Here is a 23118-nt window from a genome sequence, read left to right on the forward strand (position 1 = left end):
TTTAAGTACATACTTTAACTTTAATTGATATCTATTATAATAATAAGTACTTAAATATAAAAAAAAATCTTAAGTTTACCTTCTATTTTATTCTTTAAGAAAATTATATCGTAAGTTTTCATGTCAAATCAAAAGAATTCAAGTAACATAATTCATTTAGATATATTATAGATATATATATATAATACGATAAACAAATAAAATTTCTAAAAAAAAATATTGATGTGTTAAAAGAACAACATAAACGAAACATGAATATTTACATGTTAAAACTCGGTTTTCAACTTGACATTTTAAGTTCTTTAAAAAAACTAAAATACTTGAACATTAAAAAAAATCAACCACTCAAAAATGAACAAGAAATGGCTAGAATTCTATAGTAACATCTCAAAGTTAAGAATTAAAACAATGGCAATGACATCTCTCTCCTTTCAAGCTCAGGTTCATCCGAACTAAATTTGTTTTTTAAAGAGTCCGAACTAAACTTAAATGTCTAAGATACATTACATGATCACTTGGACGTTGGACCGGCTATAAGATCAAGGAATAAAAAAACCAAAAATAAAATAAAATAAAAGCATCATAAATGTATTCACGCTAAAACCCTGTTTAAATGATACAAAAGCAAAGCCTCCCTTTGGCTTGGAGTATCAATCACCATGAATTGCAATTTGAACCTAAACAAAAAAATACCTAGTCCACTCTTAAACATGCCGGCAACATCATCCATTCAAAGGTAGAATATGCCTAAGCAATGGCATATTTGATCGTCTCCACCTCCTTGGTCGCCACATGGACTTCTCGACACACAGCAGGCTCTCATTGGCTTTCGAGTATGTCATCCGCACTTCCACTTCATTGACTTTAGCATATTCAAGCTCGTTAATGGTCTCAACATTGTCTCGAACAATAAGCTTTCCTTGTGGCCTTAGTATTCTATCAACCTCTGCAACAACGGCCACCAAGTCGCACCTATATGCCCATAAGCCATTGCAAAGTTAGGCCAAAGCTCAGAATCCGATGAAAAATAAATCAGATATGATGAATGGTGATGATAACGGAGTCAGGAAAAGAATATATTTACACAAACCTCTTTTTAACCTTTGAGAATAGATGGTCCGCATGGAGAAGATCATAAGACCTTGGATAAGTACTAAACGATTCGCACCAATCATGATACATGCCAAATAGACCTCTTTCAAATATTATGGGAAGTGTATCTGCCGAGTCAATTGAGACCACATTCATGACCCATAAATCGAGATCTTTGAGTGCAGCAGCAAGCTGTAGCATACCATAGTCAGAATCAAAGAAAGATGGAATAATATAACAGAAAAATTAGGCGTTAAACCAATATATCCTCCATACCCTCCATAAATGGCGCTCATGTCCATTACATTTCTGACAGATGACCGCTTATTCCCATCCCATTATGTATGACTTGGTACCACCCGTTTCCAGTGCTCATGTCTGCAGCAAAATCCTCTGGCGCTGCTTTGCCATACACTCCAACTTGGGAACTCAACCAATAAGGTGATTTCTCCAACCTTGCTGGCCATTGCTCAGGCCACTGAGACCCCGTTCTGATGCATCTACTGGGGCATTGTGCATGCACGCTTGCAGGGGCACATTCCTATAAACAAGAATCAAATCAAATGGCTGTTTGATAGCTATATTGCAAGAGATCTATATTTATTCTCAAGTAATGGTAAAGCGCAAAGACATCTTAATAGAAAGACATCAAATCAAATGGCTGTTTGATACCAAAAATATTCAATAGTTACTCCATGAATGCAAGTAGCATACTGAAAGCCGTGGATATTTCTAGAGTCATCTTACAAAAAGTGTTAATTTGTTTTTAGCCAAAATATAGATTTTACATCCGAGTCAGAAAATACCATGCCGCATTTGGATCATCAGACTCAGGACAGAGCGGAGGCTCTTGTTTTGCCCTTTGCTCATAGCAGTCGTTAGAGGTAGGCTAAATGCTGCTACAGCCACCCTATTTACTTCATCCTTACTAGTTTTGTTACAAGCTCCCAGCACATAGATTTTGTTAGATCAACCATAGCTGTGCACAGAATCCACACATAAATTAAGCAGCTGTTGCAGACAATAGATTTCTCACACAAGATACAAAGATATGATGATATATACCTTTCCAGATTTCAACATCTTCAGGAATGCTCTGATAAATAGGAGTAGCAGACCACACAAAGAAACCACCAGGTCGCAGGACACGATTCAGCTCCAAGAGGAGTTTACCACCTGCATTTTGTTAAGACCAGTGAATATCAAGCAACAAAAATTCATAAAATAAACTCCAGCACCTGATTATTACGACTAAAAAACGGCTTATAACTAAATGAGGTTTTAAATCTAAATGCCATGGTACTCTACATCGTGCACAATGAACAACATCAAATACTCGCTAGGGTAGGGAAGTCTCTTGGTACCCATCACAGCAGACACAGCAGGAATTCCCCTTTCAAGTGCAAATTGTACTTGGGCTTCATGTTCATCTTTAGGTGCGAAGGACATAGCAACAACATTTCTGTCAAACAGAAAACCTCCAAAGCTGGCAACCCCACATCCAACATCCAATATTACGCGAGTACGTTTCCCCATGCTACATCAGGCACAGACGAACAAGTAATAAAAAAATTACGCATGTATTCAAATCACAAATTGCAAGAGGGGGAAAATAATTTGACCATGAATAAGCTCATCCAAAATAAAAGACAACAAATAATGGTAGCAAACTAACAACAGAGATGACAATAATAACTATGGTGCTCAATAAATGTTATTTTCAGCTATAGCTCAGATCAAAGAGCCACATCAAAGTACTTATCATGGGAGATACAGCTGTTACCAATGTAATGATAGCCAACTATGCTGTGAAGGCGATACTCTGATTTAGGGCACTCACCTCTTCTATGAAGTCAATATAATGAAGCGCACCATGCTTAAACTGGGTTCCACCACCAGGAAATGTGAGGTATTCTCCAGTAACTTTTACCCAATTCTGATGCCCCTAATTTGTGCCAGTTTGGTATGGGGAACATTATAATACCAAATCTGCAGCAGCAACAAAGAATTTGTAAGTTCATCCTATCAAGCACAGAGTCAAAGTGAGAAAAATAAACCAGCACATGTTAAATTAACATACCTTCTCCCTGCTTTTTGGCCACTCGATTGAACGTTTATATCCTTCAGGAAGAGGGACAAGGCAGGTTGGTGGTTCTTCTGGACAGTGCCTCTCTCGATGTTCATAGTGTTTGGTAGATGGGAGATGCTGATTGCTTCCCAATTGTCAAGGCATGGGATATAATCAGGCCCAGCAGTGGAATTGCACACCTTCCAATTATTTCTTGGATGATAACTGAGCCTCTTTTTCAGCCTTAGATTCTGTTGCCTGAGTAGAAAACGATCCGGTTTGAGTTATGGTTTCATTCAAAAGTTCAGATTGAGCTCCAGATGGGGAAAACTTCATTCGAGCTCTGGTTTTTCTCTGACCATCATCTTTCACCTCATCAGAGCTTTTATCCAACTCATTATCATTTTGCTCAACCTTCTCTATCTGACCATCAGCCTGATCTCCATTAGTTTCAGAGGAGCTTTCATCTTGCTTCTTTTCACCATCATCAGAATCAGATTTATTGCCATTCTCATCAGAGTCGGATTTCTCATTGCTCTCTTCTGAATCAGACTTCTTGTCATCAGAATTCTCTTGAGAATCCCCTTCTTCACCAGAGTTCTCACCACTGTCACCGCTTTTCTCTCCACCTTCAGCACCTGATTGTTCATCATCCTTCTTAGTCTCCTCCAATTTAGTTTCTTCAACATTATCCTGATTTTCCTGTGTGTTTAAGTTTCCTTGCCATCATTTTCAGCCAGACTACATTAGTGTCCCCTTTGGTGGCATCCTCGGGCAAATCCCCAGGGTTATCTTCAAACTGTGGGGTGTTGCTGCTGTCACTGTTATCACTGATTACTGGTGTAACCTTATCTTCGAGCTGAGTTTTCTTTTCCTGAGCCGGATCGTCTCCAATAGACACAGCTGAGGACGAAGTCATCATCCATATCCCAACTAAACATAACCCCACGAAAACCACAACGGTGACAGTGGAACAATAACCCGAAGACTTCCTACTAATATTATTATCTACTCTACTATATTTTCCTAATGCCATTATCACTATTTATTTCCTCCTTTTCCAAACAATACTTCAAAATTTTCTCACCTGAAATTTATATAAAAGAAGAATCAGAACTATATTTCAAAGAAAAAACTAATGATTCACTAAAGAAAAATGCAGATCCAATAAGATCTGAAAAAATTGAAGAAAACTAACAAACAGAAGCATATAGAAAACAAACGAGGTATGTAACTAGATATTTTCAAAATTATAGTCAGAAACATTCAGATCTAGTCAAAACAGTGCCCTGGATAGATAATAAAAGAAATAAGGAAGCAAAAATAAGAATTAGATCTGCTACGAACAAAGAAAATTAAATTTACCAGAAACAAAACTGACAGAGATCTGAAAGAGAAAAGCTTCAATTATCGCTAATGCTTCATTGTTCCTGCATTAATCAAATAATTCCTGCTTATAGCTGTCGCTGGAAATTAGAAGCCAAAAGAAAAATCCCTTGGTGTTTCCTTTTTGGATGGTCTAAGCTAATAAAAGGGACCAAGAATTTAGAGTTTATATAAGGAGAACAAAAATATGAGATAAAAATGGAGGGTATCGCTCAACAGAGCAAGGAGCGAAATTGACGGCAAGGGTAAGCCAAAAGCCGCGGTATCAGTGGGATTATAGTATATTAGTAATATTATCAATATAAGGGTAGTTTTGTAAATAAGTATTTATTTAAATATTTACTCAGTAATGACAATTTTGCCATTCCATTATTCTATAAATTTTATAACCCTACTTTTATTATTATTATTATTATTATTATTTAATAAGTGTCTAAACTATATATATTATACACTTTAGGTACTTAAAACTTTTTACTTGAAATGTGTCTAATATTTTATTATTATTATTTTAAGTGTCTTGTTTGTTACTATTGTTAAAAAATTCAACTACTCAAATGTGACAAATGTAAATTCTATAAAATTTTATTTAGAAAACAAAATTATTAATTTTTTAAAACCCTTCATAATTTAAGTAACATCTAAAAAAAACTCTAAAATTTATTTCTAAACCTCTTATTATCATTATCAGTCGTTATTATTATCATCAAACGATCACTTAATCATCGACTCGTCCACTCATTAGTCCACCCTTAATCGTCGTTCGTGTCATTCCTTGGCCTGGACAACAACTCCCTATTTAGCTTTCAAAAGAAATACAATGGGCATCTATATGAAAAAAATATGTTTATAATTTTCACATAATAATGGATGTTTTCTTATTTTAAATAAAATAATAAAATATTTATAATTCATAAACTTTAAGTTTTAAAGTATAATAGAATTGTAATTTAATGTGAATATAAAGTATAATTTAATATTATTAAATTTATCTATATAAATTGTATATTTAGTTGAAATATAATAATAAATATATTTTAAATTAAAATGACATATAATTCAAGAATAATATAAATGTAATTTAATATTTTATTGAAATTTGTCTACGCAAATTTTTATTTAATTTTTAGTATGATAATAAAACCAATGTCTTGTGTTAAAGTATGAAATATTATAAAATATAAATGTTTTTATTTATAAATCTGAACAGTATAAATTAAAATGAAAGTGTAATTCATTTTTAAAAATGATAATTGAAGACTATATATAGAGTGTAATTAAATATTAAAACTATTACTAGATAACTTTTTAAGGGCAAGATAATTAGATGATTGATATCTAGAAAGAACGCTAAAGGATATTTTAGTAATTCAGTAAGTTATTATATATATTTTTTTTTGAAGAGTTGTTATGTAATGAACTGGAAAGGGTAAATTTGTAAGTAATGGGTGTCGATTTGTGAGTGGACATTTTTAGATCCAGTGTCAACCAATCGCCATACGGGGATCGAAACGCACCGACTTAAAAAAATCTAATGAAAATTATAGAAAATAAAATAAAAAGGGAGTGCAGTGAAAGGAAGAAGACTGTAGAGGATTATGAACCGACAATTGCGATGGGTCCCGCATGTCAAGGGATAGGATTATTCCACTGACATATTTATTATTTAGATTATTATCATTTAATTAAAGTATGAATCAAACGATTCTTATTGATATTGAATTTGAATACAAAGTTTATAATGATTAAGAGTATTTATTATTAAATAATTAAGAGTTTTTTTTGAAAAAAATATTATAATAATCCTCATATTAATAAAAATAAAATTCTTGAATTATAATTAATAAAATATAATAAATGAGATGAAATATGAATAAAACACGTTAAGTAATTTTAGTGGTAAGAAAGAATAACATTCTTTTTAAAAGTTTTGGATTTAAGTAACAATTGTCTACAAAGTGCATAGGTTAGGGATGGGCATGAGTCGGGTTTTTGGTTCACTTGACCCGATCTGAGAACAAGAAATCTTCCACTCAAGATCTAATCCGACCAAAACAATATTTCACCCGACCCGACCCGATATATAACTTAAAAACCTGATTCGACCCGAATAATAGAAAATACTATTTTTATTCCATAAAAACATTAACTTAATTGAAATATATATATATATATAGACGGATATTATTGTAATTATTCATAAATATATAATGTAAAATTATATATATATTTTTGAGTCAAATATTTTCATTATAAATCTAAACCCAACCAGAACATCATATTAAAAAACTCTATCCAATTTGAACGGACCGGGCCAAATTAAAACTCATCAGATTCGGATTCGATGACTATCTCTATGCGTTACTTGTTAATTGAATAAGAGAAATTCAGCCTAATGTTATTAAAAATAGAATAGGAATAAGAGGGTCCATCGTATCATGCCGTTTTAATGATGACTGCGTAGCTGTGATTGGTTGATCTCTGGTGGTGTTGGATTAGATCAGATGGAGAGCAATTCCAATGGTTTCTTTCAAAGGTGTGAGAACGTGCATGCCATGCCATCGTCTCTCGTGAATAAAAAAGGAAACCTTCTCTTTACTCTTTAGTGGTGGGTTACCAACCACTCGCACTTGCGTTTGCAAAACCGCGTTTCCCCTAAATACCATGGTTAATATATAGGATTAATTGCCCGTATATTCCCAAAAGCTGCTTTTAATTTAGTACCATGGTTACTGTATATATATATATATGAATACAACTTAGGTTAAACTACACATTAGTGATCAAATTTTAAGGGTCATCTCGTTTTAATCATTAAATTATAAAAAATAATTTTCTACTAATCTTTTGAATTGTTCTTTTATTGCTAAATTATTAATAATCAGATGACAGTTATTCTTGTAGATGTTGGAAGGGAATACGGACTTATAAAGCGTTCCGGAGCCATTCGTCCGGACGGATGAGCTACCAGCGCCCATCCACTAATACCATCATTCTATTTTATTGGTCGTCAACGCTTTGCAGATTGGCGCATATTACTGATACATGGAATGAACCCCTTGTAGCTCAAGTACAAACTTTGCTATATGTTGTTGCATAAAATGATTTTTTTTCAGTGCCAGATTCAATGACTTTGGTCAATCTATAACCCCAAAATGACCACCATGTACGGTCCCAATGTAATAATTGCAGACGTGATCCGACCCTGTTCACTCGATTTTTGTAGGCAATTTTTTATATCTGAAAATATGATTGTTGATACATGCACGAGGTAAATTTAAATGATTTCAGCCTTATCTGTTTTATAAGTTTTAGCCATCTTCCAATGAATTTATGATTAGGGACAAGCATATTAAGATTATATATGGCAATTTTAAATTTTTAGGAGTCCCTCTTAGTCCAGCTTTTTGTATTTTCTATTAATTATCTATTTTCGTCGCCTAAAATTTTATAAGTTCGCTCCCTAATATAAAATCTTTCATCTGTCCGTCCCTACACAAGCTTCATCCAAAAGTGCAATGGGAATGGGGGTCGCCCTTCTCCCAGATTAAAAATGAAGCACCAGTCTCTGGCTAAAATGAAACGATATCACATAACATAATTTGCCCGTTCAACCAATTGATGACAAAGTGATGGTATTACGTACGTAATGAGCTAGTATACAACAACAATAATGTTAATAGACTGAGTGACCACCTTCCATATACAAAAATCAATGTGAGCATGTTACAAGATCGAAGTATCGGAGCAGTGTTTATCTTCCTCCTGCAACAAAACTCCCATTGTCCCCAAATATTCTCATTTCGAGTAGCCTTAAACTAAAATCACAATCACTTTTCTAATTGGATAGAAGAATGACTTAGCTGAATCTACCAGAATAGGGAGGGAGGATCCTCCAATCAATTAAATATACTTGCTTTCGTTGGACTTTGAGATGGAGTGGAAAAGGACATTTCATCCCGTCTCTATTTACAATATCTCAAATAGGTCTCGTTCTTGGAGGGGTGCCCGGTGTTTGAACTTTGAACATTTGGTAGTGAAGTTTGACGCCAAGGATCCAGAGTGTATTTTGGATTTGGCCTCGAAGCATTTGCAGAGAAATCACCCAAGTTGTAACTGCTCTGTCCTACAAACTGATAAGCCGGATGAGGAGGAGAAAGAAAATAACTCTTGTGGGCCGTACCGTGTCTTAATGGACTTGAGCAAGGAGACACAGGCAAAGATGTGATTGCTCTTGCATTATCTCTGTGCATATTAATACGTGACAGGCAATTTGGTTCAGAACTACATGCCATACATTTTGAGTGCAGAAATAAAAAAAAAATATCATTAGTACCTGGGACTCCTTAAAGCTCTTGAAGTTGTAGTCATTCCCCTTGTCTCATAATCTCCATCAAATGAGAGGATATTATTTCTACTGGACTGCATTTCTAATACGGGCTGCTCAGAAAGTTAAAAATAACAACAGAGATTAGCTTAAATTCAGCTTTAGTTACTGATAAACAAACTTCAAGCACATATGTTCATTCATATATAAAAGCTTAAATAGTTAAAGAAACAAGATAAAGGTATGGCTGCAACTAGCAAAGAGGCTAAAACTAGCAAAGAAATTGCATTGAAAATTGACGTATGTTTTAGAACCATTACTTACAAAGTGATTGGTTGATGTACCAATCAGTTTAGGATGTAGAGAAGATACAGTGTAATGCAATCAGAGTGATAAAACCATCAGAAAAAGAAGAGAAACAAGCATCTTAAAATATTTACCGGAGTGCGGCTTCCATCAAAAGTGTAGGGAAATGCATCCTTTGTTATGTTGATGTTAGCAACTCTTGTTGTTGATTGATCACGAATGAAAGGGTGATCTAGTAGTTGCAAGGCTGTAGGACGCGCTGATGGTTCCCTTTGCAAGCAAAGTCTTATGAAACTTTTGGCTTCACTAGAAAGGTGATTAGGAATCTCTGGCATATCTTTACTGTTTCCTATTTTAAATAGAGAAAATCGCCTCAGTGACCAAAAAAAAGTTATAATATACGATTTTAACCAACTTTTTTTGGATTTGCCAAAATGACCAACAAAATCGCAACGCGAAATAAAAATCGCAACGCGATCCCCAGAATCGCAAATCAGTTTCCAGAATCGCAACGCGATTCTTGAAAATCGCGATGCGATAGTACAAATTCGCATTGCGATTTTCCATAATCGCAACGCGAATATGAAAATCGCAACGCGAACACATAAATCGCAACGCGTATCCGTAAATCGCAACGTGTATCCGTAAATCGCAACGCGTATGGGTAAATCGCAATGCGTATCCGTATATCGCAACGCGTATCCGTAAATCGCAACGCGTATCCGTAAACCGCAACGTGTATCCGTAAATCGCAACGCGTATCCGTAAATCGCAATGCGTATCCGTAAATCGCAACGCGTATCCGTAAATCGCAACGATAATCCGTAAATCGCAACGCGTATCCGTAAATCGCAACGATAATCCGTAAATCGCAACGAGAATCTGTAAATCGCAACGATAATCGTAAAATCGCAACGAGAATCTGTAAATCACAACACTGAAATTTGGGTATATAACACTGAAATCATAAACTAAATCCTAAATCGCAACTCATTCCATCTCCATCTATCACTCTCTCCGGCGACATCCGTTCCTATATCCAACGACATCCTTCCCCATCCGGCAACAGGTCTTAGTTTCGCATCTCGTTTGTTTAGTTACAACCATGAAATCATCTAATGTTGATCATGTTGGATAGATTTGTGTTTTGGAGGTCATGGGATAATGTTAATGGTGTTTTACAATATGCCTTTACCCATAAATCTTCAACTAAAATTGTCTTTACAAAAGTTAACTTATGAAACTCTAATGCTACGTGTTTCAAATAAATTGAATTTAGAGCCCCTAAGTGGATTTAGGCTATCTTATCAGAGAAATGGTAAAGTTTATTTGTTAACCGACAATGAAGATGTTGAACGATTCATTGCTTACATTAGTGTTTCACAAGATGATGTTACATTGTATGTTGTTGAACCTAGAAGTAGTATTGTTGGGTCAGTAGCGGTAGTAATCAACTAAGTTTTTCTCAAAACCCACAACCTTTCTCTAATCCAAATCCAATCAACTTTCAGCACCAAATTCCGATTTTCGTATTGACCAGTTAGACGATGATGAGCCAACAGAAAAATTGTGAGTACTAGTCAGTATTCGAAATTTGGTCTTGGTCAATATCCGGACTTTGATATTGGTCAATACACGGATTTGATGATGTTTCAGAAGAAGAAACAGACCATGCGTGTAATGATATTGATATTGGTCAATACCCGAATTTTGATGATGAAACAGCCGTTGCCGAAGAATGTAATGTTGATGATAATGAGGAGGAAGTTACGACTGTGAATGACATGTTGAACATCCATTCTGTAATTCATATAATCCTGAAGAAGAAAAAGAAGAAAAAAGTCCCCGAAGAAAGAAAATGCCACGGCGTATAACTGGAATATGCCAGAATTACTTCAGATACCGGAAGAAGAGTGATAAAGAAAGCAGTTGATTGTTACACAAAAGTTATTCGTATCAAGAAAGATGATTGTTTTGATACAAAGGAAGACTTGAAGATAGCTTTATATACGAAATGTGTGGAAGATGGCTATCAACTAAAAGTTAACAAATCAAGCAAAGATCGTTTCGAAACAAGGTGTATGATTGACAAAAACTGTACGTGGCGTATGATTGCAAAGAGAATAAAAGATTGCAAAATGTTCAAGTTAGGACTTTTATTGATAAACATACATGTTCAAGAACCCAAGTTTTTTCCTCACCATAGACAGGCAAACAAAAGGTGTTGGGTGGTTTTCTGGCTGAGTTAATGTTTTTGAATGGCAGGGTATATCGGGGACATGAAATTATGACTGACATGAATGCTCGGTTCAAGATTAGTATATCATATCTCAAGCTTGGAGAGCCAAATGTTATGCCTTGGAATTGTTGAGGGGGTCGCCAGAAGCATCGTTTGCCCAACTGCCGGCTTATTGTCACAATTTAAAGCTGAAAAATCCTGGTCGGTAACTCATATCAAAACAGATAGAGATGGACGCTTTGAGTTGCTGTTTATCGCCATTGGTGCTACGGTTAGTAAATCAATATAATTTGTTGACTCATTTTTGTTAGTTACATGCATTTCACATTTAAATGATTATATTTCTTGTGTATATTATTTTGTAGATTCGTTCGTTTATTACTTGCATGCGCCCAGTTATTATAGTTGACGGAGCACATTTGAAAGGTCGATACCTTGGAGTAAACTTATTAGCAGTAACCATGGATGCTAACAATGGGATATTGCCAATAGCTTACGGGTTGGCAAATCTGAAACCTCTGATTCATGGACATGGTTTATGGGGCATCTTAGGGATTGCATAGGTCCTATTAGCAATCTGACAATCATATCCGATAGGGCAACTCAATTGACAACGCTGTTAGAAGGTGTTTCCCAGATGCTTTTCATGGACTTTGTGGTGTTCATTTGTATAGAAATCTAAAATCAAGGTCTGCTGGTATAAAAAGCACAATGGACATACTGGAAGGCTGTAAAGCTTATCGGGAAGTGGATTTCAATAAGCATATAAATTGTTTAAGACGTTTTGCCTCAGTGTGCTCAAACACTAAAAGATGTCGGGTTTGAAAGATGGTCAAGAGTACATCAACTTGGAGCAAGATATGGTTTCATGACGTCTAATAGTGCAGAATCAATCAACGCTCTAAGTCGTCATTCCCGGAAATTACCCATTACTATGTTAATGGAGTTTTTTCGAGCCTCTATTCAACAGTGGTACTACAAGAGAAGAAGAGATCGACATGTAGTCGGTGCAAGGAAAGTGGTCATACAAGGTTGACATGTGGATCACCAGTGCCATCAAAATCATCTTTTCCTCTACCAAAATATGGATCCTCATCAAAATCCAAGCTCATATGGTGTGAACTTTGTATTATGTAAACGTTGTTATTCAGTTGTATTATGTAAACGTTTTAACATTTAACATTTTATGTGTATTATGTAAACGTTGCCATCAAAATCATATGCAAACGTTGTATTATGTGATTTTATGTGTGAACTTTTAACATTTTCAGTTGAATTAATGACTCAGGCCAACCATTTTGACTTAACCAACTCTTGTTATTCAGTTGTTATCACTATTAGGCATGCATTTGACTATCGCAACACGGAAAATACAATCGCAACGCGAAATGAAAATCCCAACATGAAAATCGCAATGCGGAAATGAAAATCGCAACGAGAGAATCGTAATGCGAAATGAAAATCGCAATGCGAAATGAAAATCGCAACGAGAGAATCGCAATGCGAAATGAAAATCGCAATGCGAAATGAAAATCGAACCGACATAATCGCAATGCGAAATTAAAATCGCAATACGAAATGAAAATCGCAATGCGAAATGAAAATCGCAATGCGAAATGAAAATCGCAACGAAAGAATCGCAATGCGAAATGTAAATCGCAATGCGAAATGAAAATCGCAACGAGATAATCGCAATGCGAAATTATAAACGCAATGCGAAATCAACAAAATCAACCATTACATTTCAATCAATTAAACAAGCACAAATAAGAATTCTGTTCGCATCAATTACACAAATCAACTTTTACAAATCATCTTTTACAAATCAATTAAACAATCAAAAAATAAGCAATAATTCTTATTTCCGATCATCTACTATTGAATCAACTTTTACAAATCAATTAAACAATCAAAAAACAATCAATTAAACTATTGAATCAACTTTTGCAGCTCGACATCATTTTCACGCAGTTCACTTCTGAGATTAACCTGCAGAAACCAAACATTTGTTCAAACAACACTTTCTACGCAAATTATTGAATTCTAGTTACTTAACCAAACATTTTCATTTATAAGTATATAAACTTACCAATTGTTTATGGACATTTTTATAACGCGGATGCAGGTAGGCAGCGTCTCGTATATATCGATTTAGCCATATAATGCCGAAACCACAAGCCTACTGCAGCTTTATCTCTATCGGTGGGAGGTAGATACTTGATGCTTCCCGTCGTCAAACGCTCCAACGCCAAGCATACGAGAGGACCACAATCTCCTCTGGCTCCGCTCGTTTGTTGTGGCGCGGTCTCGTCTCTAATAACTGTAATATTGAGCTTCTTTGGCTTCTTGTTTCCAGAACGAGTCCAATAATTGATCGCATCCAAGAATTTAGCCAAATGAGAGCTCCATCCCTTAATAACATCTCTTAAATCAGCCAATGATATGTAATTTATCATGCTGTCATACACTATTGTCTTAAGGGATGGGAGCTGAAGCTCGACGAGAATCCAATGTTTACGTTCCAAAACAGGGATAAACACCTGCAATCATAAGTAATAATTCATTCATTTGCGCACTTATTTCATAAAACCTTTAAACTCAATCTAAAATAAATACTAACCTTATCGACCTCCCACCATGCAGGATAAAGTTTAGCTTGTCCATTGCCCAAATCAAATGATTCATCTCGTGCATTCTTCAAGTGAACGGCGTGAAAAGACGTCGGCATTATTGTATATCGTATATTTTTATTTTTCTTAAGTTTTCTTATTATTAGAAGACGTGTCACCCACGCATCGATATGCTGTTTTACAAAAAAGACATATATTAGTGACTTACATAAATTTAAAAAAAAAATTAATCAAATTGAAATATAAAAAAATATAAGACTTACCCCCCCATCGAAATAGCCATTGTCTTCGACCCTAATAATACGCCCCACCAAGGCCGTTCAAGCAACAAAAAGATATCATCGGTGAGCTTGCATATGTCAGTGAAACACCCCTTGCTCCGCTCATGTAGATAAAAATTAACTGCGGTCTTAGCCCAAAGGGTGTTATCCAAAATTGTGTCCGGTAGTTGTTCCCTCTCCTCTTCAGATACCGGTATGGTACTGGCCGGTAACTCTACGAGAGCCAACTCTCATCCATCATGTCCGGAACCGGTGGGGGTTTCTCAATACTTCGATATATTACCCCATGTGAATCAGACTCTGGAATGGTGGGAGGGACCTCTTCAACGATGACAGTTGCCTCTTGAACGTGGGAGGGGACTCTCGAGGAATGATATGGGGGGCCTCTTCAACGATAGGAGTGGACTCTTGAGGGATGACAGGCGAGTCGGGCTTCTTCTTGCGGTGTCTTCGCACTATTGGGTGTACGGAGACTTAATAGCACGTGCACGCTGTCTGATGCGTGAACTCCGTCGTGCAAGCATAACCCGACGTAAAGCATCCACTCTATCGGGCCGCTAAATAATTAAATACAAAAATCAGTAAATAAACAGACATGATCTTTAAACAGTGAAAACAAAAACAAATATGTTTCAAACTTGCATTGTATTCACCCAAGTCATTATTCTATCATAGTTCACAAAATGCATCAGATAACAAAGAAAAATATGTTTCAAACTAATACCCTGAAGTTAGTATTTGTCTTTGTTTTGTCTATTGGTTGAAGTAATGCAATCCATTCAAGTTTCAATTTGCAGAAGAAGAAATAGTTTACTTTCGCAACACGAAACTTAAAATCGCAACGCGAAACCAAAATCGCAACGCGAAATGAAAATCGCAACGACAGAATCGCAATGCGAAATGAAAATCGCAACGAAAGAATCGCAACGCGAAATGAAAATCGCAATGCGATTTTGGTTTCGCGTTGCGATCTTGTCGTTGCGATTTTGGTTTCGCGTTGCGATTCTGTCGTTGCGATTTTCATTTCGCGTTGCGATTTTGGTTTCGCGTTGCGATTTTAAGTTTCGTGTTGCGAAAGTAAACTATTTCTTCTTCTGCAAATTGAAACTTGAATGGATAAATTTACTTTCAACCAAAAGACAAAACAAAGACAAATACTATTTCACAGTGTTAAAGAATACACAGTTTAGCAGAATTGGCAGCAACCGAACAAATTTACTTTCAACCAAAAGACAAAACAAAGACAAATATATTTCACAGTGTTAAAGAATACACAGTTTAGCAGAATTGGCAGCAACCGAACAATTTACTTTCAACCAAAAGACAAAACAAAGACAATACTATTTCACAGTGTTAAAGAATACACAGTTTAGCAGAATTGGCAGCAACCGAACAAATTTACTAAGCAATCTAAGTGAAATGGCTAATCTAAGTGAAATTACGAGTAAATTTATCATTAAGTTAATATGGAAAATCTTAAACTTACCTCGTTGCGTAGAGTATGAACCTCATTCTGCAACGATACTATCATCTCACGTAGAGCGGCAACCTCACCACGTAAAGTTGACACCTCCACACGCCATGCACCATCGTTATCGCGTAGAGTACCGATCTCCTCACGCAAGGCATTGACCTCATCACGTAACTCCCTTGACTCATCCCGTTGAGGTGGAGGTGGAGAACAGGGAGATAGGAGTCGTGGCATCTTTGCCGGTCGCCTATCATGAGGTGATGGTGGAGAAGAGGCTCGATGATGTGACGGGATAGGTGATGGCTCTCGTTCTAGAGATGTATAGTCGGGTCGATCGGGTGATGGCTCTAGGTGAGGTGATGGCTCTCGAATTGGAGGAAGTGGATGCTGCTCATCATCCGTGCCATCAAAAAAATTCTGACTAGCTTGCCACCAATCAGTGGCAAGCTCTTCCTCCGTGGGTGTCAGTCTTTGTAATGGAATGTTGGCCTCCTAAAATATAAAAACTCAAACAAAGTTAAACGTCTACTATTAATAACTTGTTTATATTATATGAAAGTATTTGTGTTAACTTACTTATTTATTGTGGCATATGGTATTAAGTCTTCCAATCCAACAGAGTTTTCCTCTTCCAGGAAATAGCCCTGGGAATATCATTTGACGTTTTTATTGCATATGTACGCATGCTGGGGAAAGCCTCGAATATCCAAATCTACAAACAATATAATAACAAAATTAGTAATTGTTAAATAATTAATTATAATTTTAGAAACATTATATAGAAATCTTACCTTAAAGGCCCAAACAAAGCCTGACAAAGTGTATTTGGACCCATCGCCCCGCAAACTTTTGCGGTCATCAAAGGCAGACGACAACTTAGTCCAGGTAGCTTTCCATATATACGAACCCCACGGAAACAGATTCCATGCATTTAGGTCCTCTACCAATATTATTAGCTCCCGATGAATAGGTTGTCTGGCCTCTCTGCCTAAAAAGCCGGCATACACAAGTAGTAGAAGGCATACTCGGACAACATCGACGTCTTCCATCCGAGTGAAACCAGCTTTCTTATTAAATAATTTCTTCAGGTCGTCGACATGTAGGTTCGGCTTCTCCATTGACTCATCCGGAAAAACCCGGGATAACCATGATGGGCGGGCGATATGACGAGTGTACCGGCCTACATCATCGTGTCCGAATCGTAGACCAGTGATTAAAAGAACTCCTTCCGCCCAAAGCAAGTATACGCTGGTGGAAAATGAAACCATATCTCTTCCTCACCACGTTGTATACTGTCGGGTAGATTTGATGTCATGGTCTGAAGCCACAAATGGGTCAAATTAGCATCTCCACCCGGATGCTGTACTCTCAGCCATGGCCGAAGCAGGTTTCCTCAAACAATTGTCTTTGAGCAGTTGAAAGCTTCTTTGCAATTGTAGTGGCCAGGCTGACTTTATTTCTCAAGGTCAATGAGCCGAAAAAAATTTCTACAAAAACAATAAACATACCAAGTTAGATATACCAAAAACTACACTGTGAAGATATACCAAAAACAATAAACATAAAAAGTAGTAGTTTATTCTTAAACTAAAATTTGCAACACTGTTTTGTCTTTTGGTTGAAATGAAAATCGCAACGAGAGAATCGCAACGCGAGATGACAATCGCAACGAGAGAATCGCAACGCGAAATGAAAATCGCAACGAGAGAATCGCAACGCGAAATGAAAATCGCAATGCGATTTTGGTTTCGCGTTGCGATTCTCTCGTTGCGATTTCCATTTCGCGTTGCGATTCTCTCGTTGCGACAGTCATTCTCTCGTTGCGATTTTCATTTATCTCGTTGCGACTCTTCTGCAAATTGAAACTTGAATGGATTGCATTACTTCAACCAAAAGACAGAACAAAGACAAAGACAAATACTAACTTGAAAATCGCAACGAGAGAATAGCAACGCGAAATGAAAATCGCAACGACAGAATCGTAACGCGAAATGAAATCTAAGTGAAATGGTTAATCTATTATTGAAATGACCAGTAAACTTATCATCAGTTTCAATATGAAAAACCTACAATAATGCAAACATTTCAAAATAAAATAATTAAAAAAACTAACCCTCGGAGGTTGATTTCCATTTCTGAATATTGTGAGGGATTTCTGACCGTGAATGGTTGTGAGGGATTTCGCCGGAGATGGGGACGGAAATCTTCGGAGATGGGGACGGATTTCTTCGCCGTAGAGAGTGAGAGATGGAGATGGGACTGAGTTGTGATTTTAGGTTTAGGTTATGAGTTGCGATTACGGATTTGTCTTAATATTCTTTTTGTAATTTGAAAATAAAATACGCGTAGCGATTATAATGGCGCTTTAAATATCGCGTTGCGATTTACGGATACGCGTTGCGATTTTATGTATTATCGTTGCGATTTACGGATACGCGTTGCGATATACGGATACGCATTGCGATTTACCCATACGCGTTGCGATTTACGGATACACGTTGCGATTTACGGATACGCGTTGCGATTTATGTGTTCGCGTTGCGATTTTCATATTCGCGTTGCGATTTTGGAAAATCGCAATGCGAATTTGTACTATCGCATCGCGATTTTCAAGAATCGCGTTGCGATTTTGGAAACTGATTTGCGATTCTGGAAACTGATTTGCGATTCTGGGGATCGCGTTGCGATTTTTATTTCGCGTTGCGATTTTGTTGGTCATTTTGGCAAATCCAAAAAAAGTTGGTTAAAATCGTATATTATAACTTTTTTTTGGTCACTGAGGCGATTTTCTCTTTTAAATATTGCAGCCACCTGTTGAATTTAGAAAAATAACAGAAGGAATAATCCTAATTCTAAAACAGTTCAGAGCTAGTCAGAAAAAGACATTGTCTTAGAAATGTTAAAAGATAACAAGTCGAACCCCTTCATACTGATGCCATGGTGGTTTTGATGTTGCCATTTCAAGCATAGTGCAACCCAAACTCCAGATATCCACGGCAAGGTTGTAGCCATTTGTATTCATTACAACCTGAAATCATAAAATATACACATAAGTGACCATACCTTGGAGAACTGGAGCAACTAAATGGGGAAAGCAACTAGCAATGAAATAGAAGTTAACGAGTTTAAAATGTGAAAAAAGTGATTCTGTGATCATATAACTGAACGGGAGTGGAAAACAATACCTCAGGTGCCATCCAGTAAGGACTTCCCTTGAATGAAAGCATTGCACCACAAGCTGTTATCTGGTTCAGAAAGAAAAATAACAATAAGCGGCCTGCTTTCCTCATTGACTAGGGATAAACTAAAGTAGGGAGACAATATCACTGGACCTTGTCAATTTTATAAGATTTCGATTAATTAATTTATGTCAGTCTTTACATAAGTTTTCATTATTCATTCACAGGTTTCTTATGTGTTAGATTTGCACCAAAGTCTAGATTTTCCGTCTCAAGACTACAGTAAATTCTGTAAATGTAAGAATTCAATAGGTGTTCAAGTGATTCTCTAAAGGATGATATATTCAAAATACAGTTTCATTTTAATCTCTGTTTCTTTTCAGCCAAAACCAGCATCGCATCAAAGTATCATTTAGTAGATACTTATTATTCTTGGTCAACACCTATTTTCCAGAGATACTTAAGCTTCAATATTCTAGAATTAACCCGATCATCCCTAAGATGAGATAAGGTAACATACATGTTTTGCCATGCTGAAGTCTGCCAACTTGATTTCACCAGTAGGATCTACTAATATGTTTGCCCCTTTTATGTCCCTGAAACATAAAACCCACAGCTTTAAAACATAAGAAAGTTGATGCCAAATTTCCACACTACAGACAACTAATTATCCTAGTACTTGTGCACTGTATTTCTTCCATGCAAGTAAGAAAGCCCGGAAAGAATTTGTCTTGTATAGTTTTGAATAACAGGTTCCTTGAAGGCACCATATTCTTGAAGCAATTTGTGGATTGAACCACCAGAGACATATTCCAAGTAAACTGAGAGTGCTTCTTCACCCTGAAAAATGGCAATTAGGTTTATACGAAGCAAGTACAATAAACTGGTATTTGGAGAAGGATTCCAATTGTCATTCTCCACTCCCCTTTCTTTTCAATTCATAATGCAATTGATCATTTGCTTGTCATGCATTGTAAAGCAGAATAAAAAAACCATACCAGATCGCTTCCATGGTATCTAACAATGTTTGGATGAGATAGCTGACTCAGCAAATTAATCTCCTGTTGATATTAAAAAGAATTAGAAAACCAGGCACTCAAATTTGGCAACTTGTAAATGATCTCAATCTCAACTGGTAGAAACAACAGAATGTGAAATCTGAACAAAGATTATGTATCATTAATCAGTGAGAATCAGACAAAACTATTACATGGTTCAGTTGCTTTAGGCTTTCTTTTGATGTCTGATCATCAGATACGAGCCTGACTTCTTTTATTGCACAAATCTGTCCACTTTAACTGTCGATCATGAATGCACAATACTCAGAGAAGTACAATGGGAAAAAGCTAAAAACATACTGACGATCTTGCATACTAGCAGAACTAATACAATGAATGCATCACAACAGCTAATTTCTGTGATCGGTAAATCTAAATGACTTTATGACTCACAGCATGTGATGATTAATCGATACAAGATGCAAGTCCTACCTATTAAATCCAAGGTAAACATGTCCAAAAGTTCCCCTCCCTAAGAGTCTACCTCTTCGCCATTTTGATAGAGTACAAGGTGTAGTTTCACTCACTACACAAGCTCTTGTGCTGCTACTGCTTGGAAAGGAAGCAGAGGGACTAGTGGGAGAACCTGGTGGAAGAGGCAACTTATGACACACAGATTTCCCTTCTTCCTTTCTCCCTGTAGGAGACTCGATACTCACTGCAGACAATTGATGATGAAGAGGTGATGTTGGGCTGGTCGGCCATCTCGACCCGGATCGGGGCTTCTTGACCTCATGTTCATTCTACTTTCACCTTGGCCTCTGGGATCAATATACGACCTGGATTTCAGCTAATGTCAGCTCTCTGAATATCATCACAGAAAATGCTTCATTTGACTGCGAATAACCCAATAGGCCAATACCATATGACAATTTTGAATATTTAGCTCATTACAGACATATGGTATGTCAATGGTGATTCGTTTTGAACCTTTGGTGAAAATTGTTCTAAGAGTCATCAAATTCAGCGAAAATAGAAACATTAAAGTAAACAAATATCTGACAGCCAAAAATAGGAGGAATATTCAGTTCCAAAAGCTGAAAAATTATTAGCACATTTGCAGACCCAAATGGATACATTGATAAAATTAATTAGACGAAAAAAAAAAGGAAGACGAAGAAGAAGTCATACCCTGACACCCAAGAAAAGACAGAAAAAACACATTTTTATTAATTAGTCAGCAACTGCTTTATATATAATAAAAAACAGTAACTAACCCAATATTAATTCAGAAATTTTAATATTAAAAAATTCATCTTTCAAATTTCAGATTCCAATACATGTTAGGGAGAAGAAGAACCTGTATGCCTTGAATTGAACCGGATCATTTGCAAGCTGATTATCGTCAGAAGAGCTATCACTTAAATCCGAAGGCGACCCGAATCCTAACCCGACAACATGATCACTTTGCATCGATGAAACAGATGGTGTAGGCAAAGGGATCCCTAATTTTTCCCCTGAATCCGAATCGAAACCGAAAACCCAGATGTCCAACCAACAACGCTGAAGTCCTTGCTGGCACATGGCGAATTGCCGGTGGTTAAAACAAGGCCTCCTCCACTATCAAAGCTTTTGGTCAGGTAGCATTTTCGGTTATTTCGGATTTATCGCGATTGCGGCCGTCGAGGACGCTATTACGGCGGGTAACGCGGACAGCGGCGAAACGCGGACTATATCTCGGTCGCGGACCGTTTTTAAACCCTGCTTTGGGTAGTTGTTGTTGTGGTTCTTTTCATCGGCGGCGGTGGCTGCTGCTTTCATTTTACCAGCAGAACCGCCGCCAGTGGAAACGCCAGCAGTGGCAGGCGAAAGCTGGGTGACTCCGAGGCTGGTACCCCGTGGACTTCGATTTTGACTCTCTTCTTTGCTCTTACTCGGCTTTTTACCCCACCAAGCAGACATTTTTTTTAAAATGAAATTATTTCTTCTCTAGGATGACGATGACAATGAACAATAAGAAGGAAAAGTTTTTTATTTGTGAGAATAAAATAGATTTTATATTGTGAAGAGGAAACCGAGAGGAAAAGAAGAGAAAGACTTTAGAGTTTGGTTCACGGATAAGGGAGAATAAAATATTATCAGATAATAAGATTATTAAGAATGTTGTATTTTTTGTTTGGTTGATTTAATAAAATTGTAAGATTACCGTGTTTGGTTAAAGGAATAAAAGATTATTGAAATGTATATTTGACTAAATTATCCTTATTATATATTTGTATAATATTACAAATTGTAAAATATTTATATATTTTTTTTAAAAATTAAATTTATAATATTTATATAATTTTTTTACAAAATTAAAAATATAAAAAATGTTTAATGAAAAGGTAAAAAAAAATTTAACTCCTGAATTTTATATAAAATTTTAATTATAGATTTTTTTGTAAATTTAAAATAATTTAAGGATAAATTTATAATTTATCTTCGTATAATTTTTATTATTCAATGACAGAAGAATGATATTTTTGAAAAAAATATAAAAAATTAAGGGCATTTTAGTCCAAAATGCTACAATGTTACAATACCTAAGGGAATGGAAGTAATGACATTTCCCGATAATATACCCAAAAAATCTACTATTAGTAATAAAACATTACCGAGAATGAAATTTCCAACCAACCAAACATAGGAATATACTTAAACCAAACACCGAGTTCAGACTTAAGAGAGAGAGAAAGATAGCGTTTTATTTATTTACTTTCTTTAATGTCTCTTGTTTATTATTGAATAATACTATAAAATCACATTTTAATGTAAATATTAATAATAAAAAGTCAAAAATTGAGTATGATTACTAGAATATTAAAATAAACATTATTAAATAAATATTAAAATATATTTTTCATTAATACAATAATATATATTTGAATATAACAAAAACTGACTTAAAAATTGTGTACTTACTGTTTTACTGTTTTAATTTTTTCCATTGTTTTATATACTTATTTTCATTTATTGAATTAGTTTAGAATGGTTTATTAATTTCGCATCAAACAAATGTTTTCCCCGAATTTATTTTTATGCAAAATAAATTAAACATAAAATAAGTTATAATTTCTTAAGTGGGCCAGGACTACACTA

At 35.9% G+C, this 23118-nt stretch overlaps 1 protein-coding gene, 2 long non-coding RNA genes and 1 pseudogene across 4 annotated transcripts; 1 reads left to right on the top strand and 3 right to left on the bottom strand.

The window, feature by feature from the left end:
• Positions 1-567: 567 nt before the first annotated feature.
• LOC120122907 lies at positions 568-4818 on the bottom strand (annotated as a pseudogene).
• Positions 4819-8164: 3346 nt separating this feature from the next.
• On the bottom strand, positions 8165-9534 carry LOC120122908 (mitogen-activated protein kinase kinase kinase 3-like). The gene is made up of 3 exons (XM_039141951.1): positions 9314-9534; positions 8883-8986; positions 8165-8791 (listed from the first exon to the last, which is right to left on the bottom strand). The coding sequence occupies exons 1-3, from the start codon at positions 9512-9514 to the stop codon at positions 8512-8514; spliced, it is 585 nt and encodes a 194-aa protein (XP_038997882.1). The 5' UTR covers positions 9515-9534; the 3' UTR covers positions 8165-8511.
• Positions 9535-18583: 9049 nt separating this feature from the next.
• LOC120122909 lies at positions 18584-21475 on the bottom strand. 2 transcript variants are annotated; one of them, XR_005516134.1, is made up of 9 exons: positions 21338-21475; positions 20470-20816; positions 20190-20277; positions 19978-20040; positions 19659-19819; positions 19500-19575; positions 18986-19045; positions 18721-18828; positions 18584-18611 (listed from the first exon to the last, which is right to left on the bottom strand). It is a non-coding gene; the product is annotated as an uncharacterized LOC120122909 (long non-coding RNA). The 2 variants fall into 2 exon arrangements; XR_005516133.1 differs by having other exon boundaries at positions 20190-20816.
• Positions 21476-21516: 41 nt separating this feature from the next.
• On the top strand, positions 21517-21998 carry LOC120122910. The gene is made up of 2 exons (XR_005516135.1): positions 21517-21617; positions 21752-21998. It is a non-coding gene; the product is annotated as an uncharacterized LOC120122910 (long non-coding RNA).
• Positions 21999-23118: the final 1120 nt, after the last annotated feature.

The sequence above is a fragment of the Hibiscus syriacus genome, unplaced genomic scaffold (assembly GCF_006381635.1).
Source record: "Hibiscus syriacus cultivar Baekdansim isolate YM2019G1 unplaced genomic scaffold, ASM638163v2 tig00110388_pilon, whole genome shotgun sequence".
Classification (NCBI taxonomy): Eukaryota; Viridiplantae; Streptophyta; class Magnoliopsida; order Malvales; family Malvaceae; genus Hibiscus; species Hibiscus syriacus.

Excerpts from the sequence above, each read along its gene's own strand:
- LOC120122908 (XM_039141951.1), bottom strand. The coding sequence starts at position 9,514 with ATGCCAGAGATTCCTAATCACCTTTCTAGTGAAGCCAAAAGTTTCATA. Across the intron at positions 8,987-9,313 it reads TTGATGGAAGCCGCACTCCG|CCCGTATTAGAAATGCAGTC; the intron begins GTAAATATTTTA and ends CTTTCTGAGCAG. Across the intron at positions 8,792-8,882 it reads AGAGCTTTAAGGAGTCCCAG|AGATAATGCAAGAGCAATCA; the intron begins GTACTAATGATA and ends TAATATGCACAG.